The sequence below is a fragment of the Ciconia boyciana genome, chromosome 2, assembly GCF_034638445.1.
Source record: "Ciconia boyciana chromosome 2, ASM3463844v1, whole genome shotgun sequence".
Taxonomy (NCBI): Eukaryota; Metazoa; Chordata; class Aves; order Ciconiiformes; family Ciconiidae; genus Ciconia; species Ciconia boyciana.
This window is the reverse complement of record NC_132935.1, coordinates 78811535-78826749: the sequence shown is the minus strand read 5'-3', so window position 1 is coordinate 78826749 and position 15215 is coordinate 78811535. Positions and strand designations below refer to the sequence as shown.

Below are 15215 nucleotides of genomic sequence, written 5' to 3'. Positions count from 1 at the left end.
ATGAATGCTATGGCATTCAGCAAAGGGGCAGCAAAGGCAGCACTAAAGCAGGTAAGATCACTAGAAATTAAACCTGGGTTTTCATTCAGGCGAGGGAGCTAAGGAGATTCCACCTCACAGCCATTACTTACAGACAGCAAGTCTGAGAAACTGCCTCAACATGGAGCCTCAGCAGAAGATGTCTTAGAACACGTTAATAAGTTGATCAACAAGAAGTCATCAGCTCTAAAGTAACCAAAATGAAAAGCTGCTGGTCTGAAACTTGTGGTGGATAGCCTGATCATTCAAAACAGCCACAGTGTCAGAAAACTGACAAATGGTAAGGATATAATGCAAATCTTTGGAAAAGAACTGGGGTGACCCTGGGAACAATAGAGCAAGGTACTTCGGAAAAAAACAATGCCAAGGAAAAGAGCCATTTAGATATATTAGCTAAAGCTGATACAATGGAGAAGAGTTGACACCTCTTCTGTAAACATGCCTCCACCTGTTACAAAGAAGTCAATGGGCATGTGAACAGGAGAGAAGTTTGAAATGAGTTTTCATTAAATTATTTCAGAAGAGGCTCTTGAAAAGACTACAGTATCTAAGAAGAGAAGGATCCTCTCACAGAATAAAAGCTCACTAAAAAACAGAACAGAAACTACAAATAAACAGGTTTGATGGCTGAGGGAAGCTGCCATAAACATCTGGGCAGTAAAACAGGCAATGAAGTTCAGTGTTGCAATATAATGAATCATGGGAAAAACAAAATATTCACCTAGCCTACAGAGTAATGGGATATGTGTAATTTTAGGTACTGATGAGAAAGGAAGTCACAGGCTATGTCAATACTGGTAATTCAGACTGGGCCATAAGAGAGATTTAATGCTCAATAGTATTGAAATGTGAGCACATTCCTTACACAGTCTAGCCCATACCAATCTGCACTCTCCCAGGCAATGACTGGGCAGGGTGCAAGAGTTGCCATTCTCACTATATCGTCTGCTTGCTGCCAGCCTATTTTCAAATAGCTCTAACGGCATGCATGCAGAATGAAATGCGTCACTTGATCTCAGTGCCAGGGAATGGTTGTAGCCCACACTGGCATGACCATCAAAAAAAAGCAGTTTTACTTTCTCTACCTCACTTCTGGCTGCTCGCTCCCATCCTATGCTCATTCTTTTGGCACAAGCATTGCTGCAGCCACACCATAAGACCAGATCAGGAAATAGATCTGGCTGAAAACCAATCATTTTTCCAGGGTTAATTGTTAAGCCAGATCATTTCCCTATTTTGGGCCACCATACAGCTCCACAGGCAGCTGTACCAGTACAAATGAGGAGATACAAGGATAAGAATGAGTAGCTGAGGGAAGGCCTACTTCTTTCAGTAGGGATGCTGCTGGTTGTGCAGCTAAAAGTATTAGCTGAACCTGAGAATTAACTTGGCTGGTATAACATCTAATGATACAGTAGCTCTCCCTCTAGCCATCCCCATTCAACCAGAGACACACATTCCCCCTCCTGCTTTTGCATCAGGATGGACATCTCTCTGACCAGTGGTGAGCAGGTTCACAGAGCTAGGCTTGTAGCAAAGCATTCACTTTTTGTTTAGATGAACTTTCTGGTTCCTCACTCTGGGGACAGAGGAGCACCAATGCCAGCTCAAGGGAAATGGAAAGACCACCATTTTCATCAGTGGCTGTTATCTTTAGCATTGTTAAAATAATCAGATATTAAGAGAAGAGAAAAGATGTTATTATCTGCAAAGTAGAAAAATGCAATAGCAAACAGAGAAATTACTTGTATATTACCCTCTGTGGAAGAAGGGTAAGGAAGAATTTTACTTTGCCTACACTGCCAAGATGGCTTGATAGCATTCTGCAAGTGCCACTCAATGAAAGTAGCAAACAGAAAGTTTAAAAACAAACGAGAAGATGGATACTTTCACATGACTTTTTATCAAATTGTGAAATTCATTATCAGACAATGTTGGGAAGACCAGGAAGATAAAATGGGTTAAAAAGGGATCAGACAGTGTAACAGAAAGCAGAGCAACCAATAGCTATTAAATGTCGCCACGGAAATGCCACCTTGCAGAAAGTGGGAAGCATATGTCCCTGGAAAGGTCACTCTATGCAGGTTCACTTCCTCACCTATTCTCTTCCTAAGCATTTGCTACCAGTCAGTATCACCAACAGTAACTTACAATGGCAGGTCTTATGCCAGGTATGTATTAAAATTAGTTCATAACATTTTCTAGTTATCATTTAGACTTTGCTTGAGAGTGAAAACACAGAGGTTTTTTTATCCTTCTTCTTTAAGGGAGAATAAATTAGCAGAAAAATCAAAGGCAACAGACTGAAGAGCCACAAACAAGTGTTATCATGACAAGGATTCTGGACCCACAGCTCTGAAAACAAAGACTTTTTCCATTACAGAATCATTTTTCAGTTGGTGTGACAGGGAGCAACACACACACTGTTGTTGTATGCAAAACAAACTTTCTTGTTGACGTGACTGAACCCACAAAGAAATACTCTCCTTGCCCAGTGAAGATGACCTTCTTTCTGTCCTTTTTTCTTGGTGTTGCACCCACCACCTCCATCTGACACCTTGGTTGACAAGGATTAAATGTTCTCAACTGGTGCGATGAAGTATTTATCCCTCTCTCTGAGTGGACGTAGCTGTGCTCCAGCCCCACTCTCTGCTCCCGTCATCAAATGAGCAAACTCTAATACAGTGCTGGCAGCAAGGCAGATGAAGAATGTTATTTCTAACTCAAGAAGGATGTTCCCCACTGCAGCAAATACTGGAGAAGCTGCCAGAATTTTTTGCCTAGTAACCTGCAGGGCCTGCTTGGCAATTTAAATTACAGTCATTATGTTTCGGGGAATTGTAATGTAAATGAGTGATTTAAAGACAGTATGGGATAAGATCCTTCCCAAGGCTGCAGGCTATGGAGGTACAGGCTGTTCATGAGATTTCACATGGATTGCCTCTTCCATCTCAGAGCCCTGTCTTGTGCACTGCATCATTCCTGGCACAACAGGCTGGAATTGCAGCTGTTAGCCACGGATCATGGACAGACCTGAGGATTTAGAGAGAATTGCCCTTGCACCTGCCCTCAACTTCGTAAAGGGCAAGACCATTGACATCACGTTTGTACTGAAAAAGCACAACTGGGTAGTAAGAAGTAGTAGTTTCCTGTTGGGTCATACTTTTAGTGCAACTGTGGCCTCAGCATGTGGTACACTTCTGTGTGCGTGCTACATTGTTTCTGTGTCTGCATCAAATGGTAATAACTGTGAAGAAAATAGCTTGTAATTAAGCAACTAGGGAGACAGCAGATGGATGCAGACAGATGGGAGCACACTAGGAAGCTATGAGACGATACTGGTCAGCATGACAAGCAATAGTCACAGTACACTATCAGCATAATGTCTACAGTCTCACTGACAGTTATTGGTGAGTTTTAAGGGCATATTGGAAGGTAATAAAGAAAAATAGCTTTTTAGATGCTTCTGACACACCTTTGCAAGGGTGTGGGGCAGAATGGAATAAAAGGGTTTGTCAGAAAATCTAAAAAATGTTTGAGAAGGTGAGAGGCTGCATGTGGAGGCTGGCATTGTGTCCACTGAAGCAGATGAAGAGAAATGTGCATCTTACCTGTCTACCCAAAACCAGTAACGTGATGAAGAATATAAACAAAGAAATTGAGCCCATTGTCTTCAGGTCTTTCAGTATTCCTGGCCTATAAAATAAAAACATAAGTAAAGCAAGCTCCTCAAAAGTTAAAACAAAATTACTTTAGCACAAGAATAAGACCACAATTTATACCACTTTCTGGTATATAAGCTAAGACCATTTAAATATGGTATGCTTTATTATTCGATGAAATATTGTTTCCATTATGTAACTTTAATTACTTCTACTACATTCTGTGCAAATGTGCCTACATTTTGAAGTCCAGTAATAAGATGAGGATTTAGTAGAAATAATACCCTTATTTGCTTACAAATGGAGAGCATTTGGTGCTTATTCTATACAGGCAGATTAAAAAGAGATTTTTTTAAATGTAGTAACACTACTTCCATAATCGAGAGCTTGACTGTATCCAATGAATGTGAAGAAACAGAAACTAAAGCACTTAACTCCCAAGATGCCTTTTCACCTCAGAATTACAGGAGGCACAAACTAGACCTTGTACAGAGTTTATTAAAAACTCTGCTTTGGGAAAAGACACTAGAGTAATGGGAAACAGTTCGCACTAGCACTCTCCTGCTGATGCCGCTGAAAGAAGAACCTTGGTGAAAGATTTAGGAAGGAAAATACCAACAGACACACAGCTTGACTGGCAAAATCAAGGCTGCCAGAAGCACATGCTAAATCTAACCTGTCACATGGTTCTCCATCCCATCACAGAGATATCCTTTCCACTAACGCAATGGAAACATAAAGACCTGGGTTTGTTTATTTAATCTTTAGATTTAAGAGCAAAGAAAACATATACTTTTTAAAAAATCCAGATCCTTTTCCATGGTTGTCTCTGTGTCCTAAAGATCTCGAGCAGTTTACAGCACAGGAAAAAGGATACTGAAACTCTACTCCAAATATTCAGTTTTTCTGTTGTGGAATATGCACTGCACACTCAGCTTACATAGAAGAGAATCATGTCTTTCTTTTGAAAATGAAGTAGAAATTAAATGTGTCCAAAAATTATTTTACACAGCAATACTTAAGAGTCATAATTTTGGTCTGATATATTATCACCTATAACAAAGATTTCAGCAGTCTCACTGAAAATTTAACACACAAAATTTGAAAGCAGAGCAAAGAAATATCCAAACTGTTAGTCTACCAATTTTTTCAATAGCTAAGACTGCATTTGTAAAGTTTTAAGACAATGTACTAGTTCTGAGGAAGTTGATTTTCTTTGGCTTGCAGCAAATATGCTTGAACAGCCTTAATTATGTTCAGCCTTAGGCCTTAACAACCTTAATGATGACTTCTTCCTAATGTCCTTTATTACAAAAATGCAAATTAAACCATACTCTATTTCCTATAGTATGTGATTTAAACACCTTGCCCAGACTTGTTTATTTTATTCTAATGCTCTGAGGTGTGACATTAAATCATATACTAACTGCAGCATGACAATGATTTTAATTGTGACTTGTAGAATATATAGCCAAACACAGAAAAAAAATCTGTTCCATGACATAAGAACTGCCATAGGTAGTATTTAATTTCTATTAATTTCAGAAGGACTGGAGTTATCCACCTACCTTCTAAGAGGTGCCATTGCATACATAAATTTACTGTAGTCATCCAGCATGGGTCCATGAGTGTGCAGAAGGATAACATTGTAGCCCACCAATGCAATCAACATTATCACCATTTTCAACTCATAATTTATCCTCAGGAAAACAGAACAGGAAATGAGCCCTAATATGCAGCTGTATATAAAATACTGGCAAAGAAAAATCAAATGGAAAATATTTAGAATTTGGCTCTTGAGTAGAAAATCATACATAATAAAATGCTCAGGCTAGTTTAAAAAACAAATTATTGACTGACCACTTGAGCATGGAATCTTTCACAACCTGGGACATTATGGTTTACAGACAGTCAATAACCGGATGTTGGTATTTCATAAAATAGACCCTCTTTCTTACCAGGCTCCAATTTGCCCAAAACTCAATAGAATCCAGATTATGCTCCTAATTTATGCTCCCTAATTTTCGCCCTTTGTCACTTTTGATTTACTCATCTGCAGTAGTGAGGAGTGCCTATTCGTGGGACACCACTCCTGGTGTTGAAGTCTAATGCAAGAGCCTACTGCCAGCAGACTGACAAAAGATTTATTCCTGTGCCACTGTACAGTTTTTACTCGTGCTTGAGTTCAATAACTACCCTGTATGTCTTACTAGCATAAGGGTCAAGGTAAAATGTCTAAAGATCTGAAAACAACAATTTCATTGCCTATATTTGCAGTATTTATATATTGATGCAGTACACAGTTGTTACGAACCTGATAGATACGCAATTTTACAAACTCTAGAAATAAAGCTCAGATATGAAGAACATAAAATTATTATATTCATGGTCTATGCATAATATAAATTAAAAAAATCATTCTGTCAAATCCTCTTGAGTTATGACTACTTAAGAACACATTCAATTATTAAAAAAAGTCTTGACTTTCCTATGTCATGTATATCAACACCAATATGTATGGTTGAAGTTAAATTCCTGTAAAAATATTTTCTCTGGATACTTTCTGGAAGTGGATTAGGGCATCAAAATTAATGCTAAAAAGGGGAATAATACATTCTCACTACAATCATTATCTTAGTCCTTAACATGCAGCACCTTTGCCAAAGACGCTTCCTGAAAATTACACTCCTGCACCTTGTAAGGAAGTTATCTTTTCTGAAACTACAAAGCATTCTATTTCTAGATATGCTATTTTCAGACTACTGTTGACTTGTTGATGGCAGTACTTTTGACAGAACCTGAATCACTGTATACTAATTTTGGAGGATCACTAAGAAGAATAATTTTCACAGCACCCATCAGACAGAACTGATCTGCCATCTGAATCTCTGCTGTTACTGTAATTTGCTTGCAGATCTGCTTGAAATAAGAAATAGAAAGAACTGCTGTTCAGAATCACCAAAAATAAAACTTCTCTGATGGCTGCATTCCACAGGAGGTCACACTCCGAATTCAGTGCTACGTAGAAGTAGCAGCATCCATTTTTTACTCTGTAAGGCACTTGTGAAATTAGTTTTCCAAAAAGAAACAAGCAAACAAAAGGCAGTCTTGAATACACAACTGAATGCAGTTTGACAAAGACCAAGAAACTTCCAAGTGGAACAGACAGTCTCTGTTAGTGTTCCATAGGAATACATAAACGAGATGATTGAAAATTTCAGCTAAGGTTTCAAACAAGGGTGGATGGATTAGAGAAGAGTGGCACAGCCACACATTTAAGAATGCAGATTCCGATATTGTGTATTGCAATGCAATATTGCAGTAAGCAACAAGCAGATCTGTAAACGAGTCTGTAGGCAACTCTGCTTGAACAGCCACACCAGGTTATGAAGCTTTTTTTCAAAATTGCCACCGTAAATAAACCTTTTTCCAACTGTATCTTACACATATTCATTGTTTCCGAGTGCTCAACACTGCAAACAAATTTTTCAATTCCTGTCAAAGGAATTTAAATGTCACCCTTTTAATAACAGAATTTGCAAATTTTAGTAGATGCTTAAAGTATTGTAGCCTGAATCCTTCTCTAACCCTTTCAGCTTTTCAGACTAATGCAAAACGGCTTGAAAAAAATCAGAGGAGGAACTGCAAGACAAAATGCTTCAGAAGATACACTGCAGAGGTAACTGGCATTCTAGCTAGCTTCTCAGAAGGATGCATGCAGCTACAAAGCAGGCAAGGCACTGTAAAACAGTAACAATTTGGTGAAGGAACAGTCAAAGTAGCCATACAGAAGATCAGGACTGGCAGAATTACTGTCATATGTATAGCATGAGAGCTCTGGTCTTTGTCAAAGCACAAGAATTGCAAGTTGCCAGACAAATGGCAGCCTGTCTCCTGGGCCAAGCAGTCTGCTCTCAGTTCATCAAAGGAACATGAACTTTCCTACAGAGGAATTAATGCCCAGCTGGGAAAAAATTACGGCTTTTGTGTGTAGGTATACTGGGCTTGTTTCTTAGTGAAGATCCATTTCAAGCTTGTTCATCCTACACCTCTGTACAACCTACTGAAGAAAGAAAGAACTCAGACTACACAGGCATTGAGGCTTTTTCCAAGGCAGAGAGTTGCAGTGATACCAATCCTTTGTACTGACCCTGACCGGAAGATCATAGAATCATTTAGGTTGGAAAGGACCTTTAAGAACATCAAGTTCAACCGTAAACCTAGCACTGCCAAGTCCACCACTAAACCATGTCCCTAAGTGCCACATCCAAACATCTTTTAAATACCTCCAGGGATGGTGACTCAACCACTTCCCTGGGCAGCCTGTTCCAATGCTTTACAACCCTTTCAGTGATGAAATTTTTCCTAATATCCAATCTAAACCTCCCCTGGCACAACTTGAGGCCACTTCCTCTTGTCCTATCATTTGTTACTTGGGAGAAGAGACCGACCCCCACCTCTCTGCAACCTCCTTTCAGGTAGTTGTAGAGAGCGATAGGGTCTCCCCTCAGCCTCCTCTTCTCCAGGCTGAACACCTTAAGTTCCCTCAGCCGCTCCTCATAACAGTTGTGCTCTAGACCCTTCACCAGCTTCGTTGCGCTATTTTGGACATGCAAGACTGCAGAGTTAGCAATCCACATGGCAGCGAAGCTGAGCAGGCGCAGGTCTGTGCTGTGCTCTGCGTATCCCTTGGCCATGGCATAACGTCAGCCAGCTCAGCCAACTTATTGCAACCAAGGAGCCTGCAGGCAGCTCCCACCTGGTAGTGGCGGTTAAGCCACCTGTGCGGCCTTGACTTTATCTAAGAGTGCAGCAGCAAGTTCTCATGGATGTCGTTTCTGTCTGACAGCAGAAATGATGAAAAGAAATGCTTCCTTTTAAGGAAATCCTGTAAGAGCTCAGAAGAGGAAAACACTGGGTAACATCTCCACAGATCTACACCACATGGCGTCCCTGACTGGAGGACCATCTGATGCTGTACGATTCAGAGTTCCCGCATCTGAAGGGATGTAACTCCATCTACTCTCTTTTTCCTTCCTGTGCTAGCTCCAATAAATGGTATTTTAACCAATACCTTACAGAGTCTGAGTGCCTTTCTTACCAGGATCAGAGGCCCAGTGCCTTGCACAGGTGCACTACACCCTTAGGATCTTATCTCCAGCCCAGTGCATTTGGCCTCTTCTCTTACATTTTAAGACCTACAGTTCTGTGGTTATAAAGATCTTTACTAAAGTAAAAAGGAATTCTACTCCAATATGTCTATGGAGAAAAACTTGAGAAGAAAGTAATTTTGGAATTCCCTAGTCAAATAAAGTGTATTCCAAAACTGCATCATTTAGAAGTCAATATTATGACTTTTATTTATTTAACATGTGGAGGTGGCAGCACTGATACCACACTGTATTTTATCACAGGAAGAGATATGCACGACTTGAAATCTCCCAGGTCTAACTTCTATTATATGGAAACTACAGAAGCATCATAGCAAAAATAATAACCAAACACAAGCAAAGTCCCTAAAACTTACTGCGTAATCTTTCCTAAGTCTTTAAAAAGAGCAAGAAAGCAAGCAACACAACTCAGAAAATTTATTTTGGGGGGTGGAGGAGCGGCAGACTCAATTAGTTTACTTCAAGATTAACTAAATTCTATTGGGGCTGAAATACTTCAAAAATCTCTTATTCACTCATTTTAGATGACATTGTCAATAGATCTGTCAGGTCCACTATCATAAATCACAGGAAGTTTATCTGCATGAATAAAGCTTAAAGCTAACACACAGATTCAAAAGACTGCATTTTTAATTTAAGGAAACAAACATTTTTCAGATTAAGTATTCAGTATCTCATTCAGTAAAGAGAGAATAATTTTATTTCCAGATTTTTTTAAAAAAAGATCAAAAGTAGTAACTGTGCTGGTTTTGGCTGGGATAGAATTAATTTTCTTCAGGGTAGCTAGTATGGGGCTATGTTTTGGATTTGTGAAAAAAAATTTTTGATAACTTTTAATTTTGATAACTTTAAATTTTGATAACTTTTTAATTTTTGAAATTTTTGATAAATTTTGATTTTGTTTTTGATAACACAGGGATGTTTTCGTTACTGCTGAGCAGTGCTTACACACAGTCAAGGCCTTTTCTGCTCCTCACCCCACCCCACCAGCGAGCAGGCTGGGGGTGCACAAGAAGCTGGGAGGGGACACGGCTGGGACAGCTGACCCCAACTGACCACAGGGATATTCTGTACCTTATGGCATCACGCTCAGCATACACAGCTGGGGGAAGAAGGAGGAAAGGGGGCACGTTCAGAGTGATGGCATTTGTCTTCCCAAGTAACTGTTACATGTGATGGAGCCCTGCTTTCCTGGAGATGGCTGAACACCTGCCTGCCCATGGGAAGTAGGGAATGAATTCCTTGCTTTGCTTTGCTTGTGTGCGCAGCTGTTGCTTTAGTTATTAAACTGTCTTTATCTCAACCCACGAGTTTTCTCACTTTTACCCTTCCAATTCTCTCCCCCATCTCCCAGCAGGGGTGAGCGAGTGGCTGTGTGGTGCTTAGTTGCCCGCTGGGGTTAAACCACGACACTTATGACTCAAAAGGAATTTGTAGCTTTTTCAAGCTAGAAGATGCAAATGAGGATGAAAATGATGTGCATTTGAGAGCTGTTTCATAAAAAAAGGGAAAAAGTGTTTAAAAACTTTAGCCAACCTAACCTTTTCATTTATTATTATCAGAAGTGACATTTTTAACATAATTTTTGTGCCAATTTATCACGGACAAAATTTATTTGATGAAAGAATGCATTTTAATAGTTTAAAATCTATAAATCACTAAATTGTTACAAATGTGCCAATCACATGAAGAGCTGACAAACATCTTAGTTATACGTGGGAAAACAAAGGAAAAAGACACACAAAGATATTTTTTTTTTTAAGAACAGCAGATTGAATCTTAATAATAAGTATAATTTATGAAAACTGTATCCTTCAGATGCTTGTTGGAGAACTTACTGGTAAAAATGAAAACAAAATACCTTTCAAGATGTTAAAAACTATAACAAGTAATATAAAAAAAGATTACTAGAAAACCTGCTAACTAAAAAAGCAAACAAATATAAATAAGCATTGGAACAATTTATTTCTATGTGCTTGTGAGTGTGAACATATGCAGAGGCTGGGAGAAGGACTGCATCACTTCTTCGACAACAAGGATAACTTGATGTCAGGGCCAAAAGAAGACGTAGGCACCTATCCATACCTGGTGGTATTTAGTTAGCTAAATTTGAAAATGAGAAACAGAAACTCATGCTTTGCTGTTGCTTTATCAGGGAGGTGCTGAAAGTTCATAAGTGGTGCAGTTACTGCCACTGTTTTTTTTCCAGGAGAGTTCCATACATAATTAACACCTTGCTTTTGTGCATGCTTAGGATTGTTTAACTTGACATGGTGAATAGCCGTTTCATGTAAAACATATTGTGTGGAAATCAGCAGACACCATTCTGGTACTGGTCTCTTCAATTCTGCATAGAGATAAAATAATCTCCCTTCTCCTCTCACTGCCTCCTGCTTATTCATCCAAAGACTATTGACCTATTTTGGCACAATATACAGCTTGTTATATTCAACTGCAGGTCTTTTGCAATCCCTTTAAGAATCATTGTTCTCTAGGAAAGAGATCCCATTTTTTTTCAGGAATGTCCTTCCCTCTCTTCTTGCATGTGCCGCTGTGCTTTTGTTCACACCAAGACATCTTCTTCAGATCAGTTCAGATCTTTTAAACAGTTTATATAGTGGTACGTGAGTGTTGTATTTCCCCCCTCTCACCCCACCCCTTAATGAAATATGCAATGACAGAAGTGTGACGATCAGAGATTTCACATTTACTGCCAGGTCAATGATGAAAGTGGTGAATATTTTCAGGTCTACCACTGGTCCTTGTGAAAACCATCTGCAAACTGACCTAGTTTTCTCACTGACAGTGATGTGGAGCTTTCAGTGCACAGTCTGCTTTGCAGTTGCTGTGTGTTCTCCTGATATCTCGTATTGCCCATTTGTTGGCATGGGTGAGCTACGCTTTTTAGTTATCAGACTGTTTCCTGCTTTTCAATCTGACATTCATTAAAACCTCTATTTTCAGAAGTACTAACCTCCTTTAACTTCCCACTTCCCTCAAATGCAGTAGCAGGTGACTGAAAAAAAAAAATCAAGCTTTTGCTGCAGTCTTAAAAACTGGTGGGTGTTTAACTTCAAGCAGATCCGGCAACAGTCAATTTAGTGTAATTGTTGTAAACAAACAAAGAAATGTAAAATGAACTTACCGGTAGGAAAAAACAGTTGTTTTGTATACACCACCGTGTCTGATTACTTGAATTAGGAAAACTTGCATTTGATGAATTAAGAACTGAGGGAAAAGCTTTCACAGCATTATCCAGGAAAAACTAGAGAAAAACAACATATAATCCATTAGCTTGTCAGCTGTTTAAGGTCAAAACAGAGAAGAGAAATGGAGAAGCGGAGAAAGCCTTGCCAGTAATCATTTAACTTTGGTATTTCACTGCAAATTGAAATAGAAAAGGGAAAATGACATCACTTGATTACTTGTTCCTGCATGCTCAGACAAAAACAACTTTGTTAACCTCCATCTGACACTTTCCATTTGAATAAAAGACGAAAGGCTCTTATTTGTTATGTTACTTTCATATATCAGAAGCTCACACACACGAGAGACAATGATGAAATATATTCACTATGAATAATTCCTGGGTTTACCTCAACTGAACCTCCTATTTAAACACAGGAAGAATTAAAGAAAGAATAAGAAGTCTTTACTGAAGTTGATTTACACAGATGTAATCCTTCTCATAATAACGATGGCGATAATATTGGTCCTAATGTTATTGAAACAGAAGAGTGGAACCAGTATCTCCTGGGTCATCACATTCAGCCAGTTGATGTCACAGGTACCCACCATCATACAGTACCCTCTGATGTATTGATCCGGTGCTTTCTTAACAAGTTAGATTTGACTACATTAATTCCACTGCTTTGAATCTCACCACTTAAACTGTTTCTAAGTTTAACCAGTATTCATGGCCACTTCCCATGTTTTTTTCTTCTTGTGTTAATCTCATCCTTTAGCTTTCAGATAGCTCCTTTCTCACCCTAGTATTTATGTTGCCAATATTTAATGCCATCTCAGCCTTCACTATGCTCAGCAATCTATGTTTTTCTAGTTTGTTCCCAGAAAACAAGCTCTTCATTCCCCTGATAATTCTAGTAGTCACAGTCTGTACATACCTCTTTCAATTCAACCTTCTGGGTGACCAAAACTGTAAACGCACTTCCCAGACTTTATCAGTGAGTCGTGCAATAGCATTAATACTAGTTCTGCAGAAAATATGTTTTCATACATCCTTGAATGACAGCTCCTTTACTCACAGCAACAAAACCTTAATAGCTCACCGTACCTCATGCAAGTGGAGCTCAGACAGATCATGACGTTATAGCAGCTTAACACATTGCTGCACATTGACATAATCCCAGCCACTAACATCATGCTCAGCAAATGTGAGGTAGTTTTCCTTCATTGGGACTCACAGGTAAATGTGGTTTATACTTACCATGAGGTAAGAGCAGTCACATGGATGGTTATTGTGATTCAGCTGAGTTGTCATTAAACCCACATAATTAATTAAAATCCTGAACTCATCGCATCTCCATCTGATGAGCTTCCAACTTGTATCAGAATTTCTTGCCACTGGTCTGTCAGACCAACCCTAATCTTGTGCTCTGTACTGCTAAATTGCATCCTTGTTCTTTTACTCAAATCCTCAGCTGACTTCTTCCTTTCTAAAATCCCAAGCTTTCCTTCACAGACATTGCTTGTCCCCTTAACTTCATTACCAAATTTCACAGTCCCTCTCATACACTGTATATGAAAATCCACACGGGGTTGACCATTGCAGAGCTCCACAGGTTGCCTCCCTCTCATCTGTTGTTCTCTGCAGGTAGCCAGTTTGTAACCCACCTCTAAATTATTTCCCCATCCCCGTCTTTACCTACTGCCCCAGGGAAAAACTACTCAGTTTCACTCAGAGTAACAAAATGTGGATCAAAATGGTTTATTGATTTACTAACACTAGATCTGGTGAGCCACAGCCCTGTATAGCCAAGTCTTGAAAACTTCCAAGGATGGACACCCCACAGTCCCCCTTGGCAACGTGTCCCGGCACTGTTCTACATGCACAGTGACTTTTTTTTCTTTTTAAAGACTATCCAACCTCCCAAGACACCACCCATGGTCAGTGCCCCTTGATATGTTTTGTGGCACTGCTGAGAAAGGTTTGAAACCATTATCTCTGTAACACCCCTTCAAACAGAAGCAGGACGGTTGCAGACTTGTGAAGGCAATCAATATGCCACCTGCTTGGGATAACACCAAGACTGCTTTAACAAGAAGTTGGTGCTCACCTTTGTTTGTACAGTTGCACTTTCAGGTTGTCTTCCCTCACTAACATGCTTCTCTGACTGTTTCTGTGCAACTACACATAATTAGCCCGCAGTCAGTGAACTACACATTCAGGATCAGTATCAGTAATACAACAGATAAACTGCAAAAACAGACCCTACAAAATGTTAATAAACACCTACAGATTTTGAAACACCCTTCTATAACTGATCCCAAAGAGCTCTAATCACACACACAGAGCCATATGCATAACTGTCCCTTCTCACAGCACACGTGTGGGTTAAATGCACACACTCCCTCTTCTGGGAGCGTGGCTTACCCTACTTGCACACCTCTCCTGTAAGGAGATGTGGGTGCTCCAGCTTTACATGCACCTGTGCAACTCCCTACAAATTGTTCATGCACAGGCTAGTGAGAAAGCACCCCGCAAGTTCATGCACACAGACAAACCTGAGGTATGGGTCCCTGTGTGTCACAGCCCGCACTGTTGCCCACCCAGTTGCAGGGCAGCCAGCACACAGTATCTGACAGGGAGGCTGCTCTCGCTGGCTGAGGCAGGGGTGTGATGCCAGAGGAGTGACTTACGGCACTCCTGGCACAAACCAGGTTTTGACAGTCAGCTGTTTCCACTCATAGGTCTCTACCTCCTGTTACAAATTTCCATGCTTCTTTTATACTTCTCACACTATTTTCTTCTTTACTTCAGAATTCCTTCTGAAGTCCCTTGGTTACTGTTTAACCCAGCTGATGCTGGTCTTCCTCTTTAACAAGAACAATTTGGGGCAAAGACCCTCCAGACAGCTTTAAGTATTTAATCCCCCTCCCTGGCCCCAACTATTTAAATTGACATTCTCATCTTAATAGGTGTTGTTAACCAGGTCATTTGCCAAGGATGGGCAGAGAGAGTCCCCACATCCCACTAATAGCGCATTTACTTTTTTTGCAAACATGAAATCACTGTATTTAGTTTCAGAATCCCTTCCCATGCATGTCCACAGAGCAAAAGATTATATATCATGAAGAACTCAAACAGTTATATTACATAAAC

The 15215-nt window shown here is 39.7% G+C and overlaps 1 protein-coding gene across 8 annotated transcripts in view; it reads right to left on the bottom strand.

The window, feature by feature from the left end:
- The window catches only part of ADCY2 (adenylate cyclase 2), a 237679-nt gene that overhangs the window by 20702 nt on the left and 201762 nt on the right, over positions 1-15215 (bottom strand). For all 8 annotated transcript variants that reach the window (XM_072853064.1, XM_072853066.1, XM_072853061.1 and 5 more), the window contains 3 exons: positions 12018-12137; positions 5270-5454; positions 3651-3735 (listed from right to left, as the gene is read on the bottom strand). In XM_072853064.1, coding sequence (XP_072709165.1) covers positions 3651-3735; positions 5270-5454; positions 12018-12137 — 390 coding nt within the window. The remainder of the gene's footprint in view (positions 1-3650; positions 3736-5269; positions 5455-12017; positions 12138-15215) is intronic.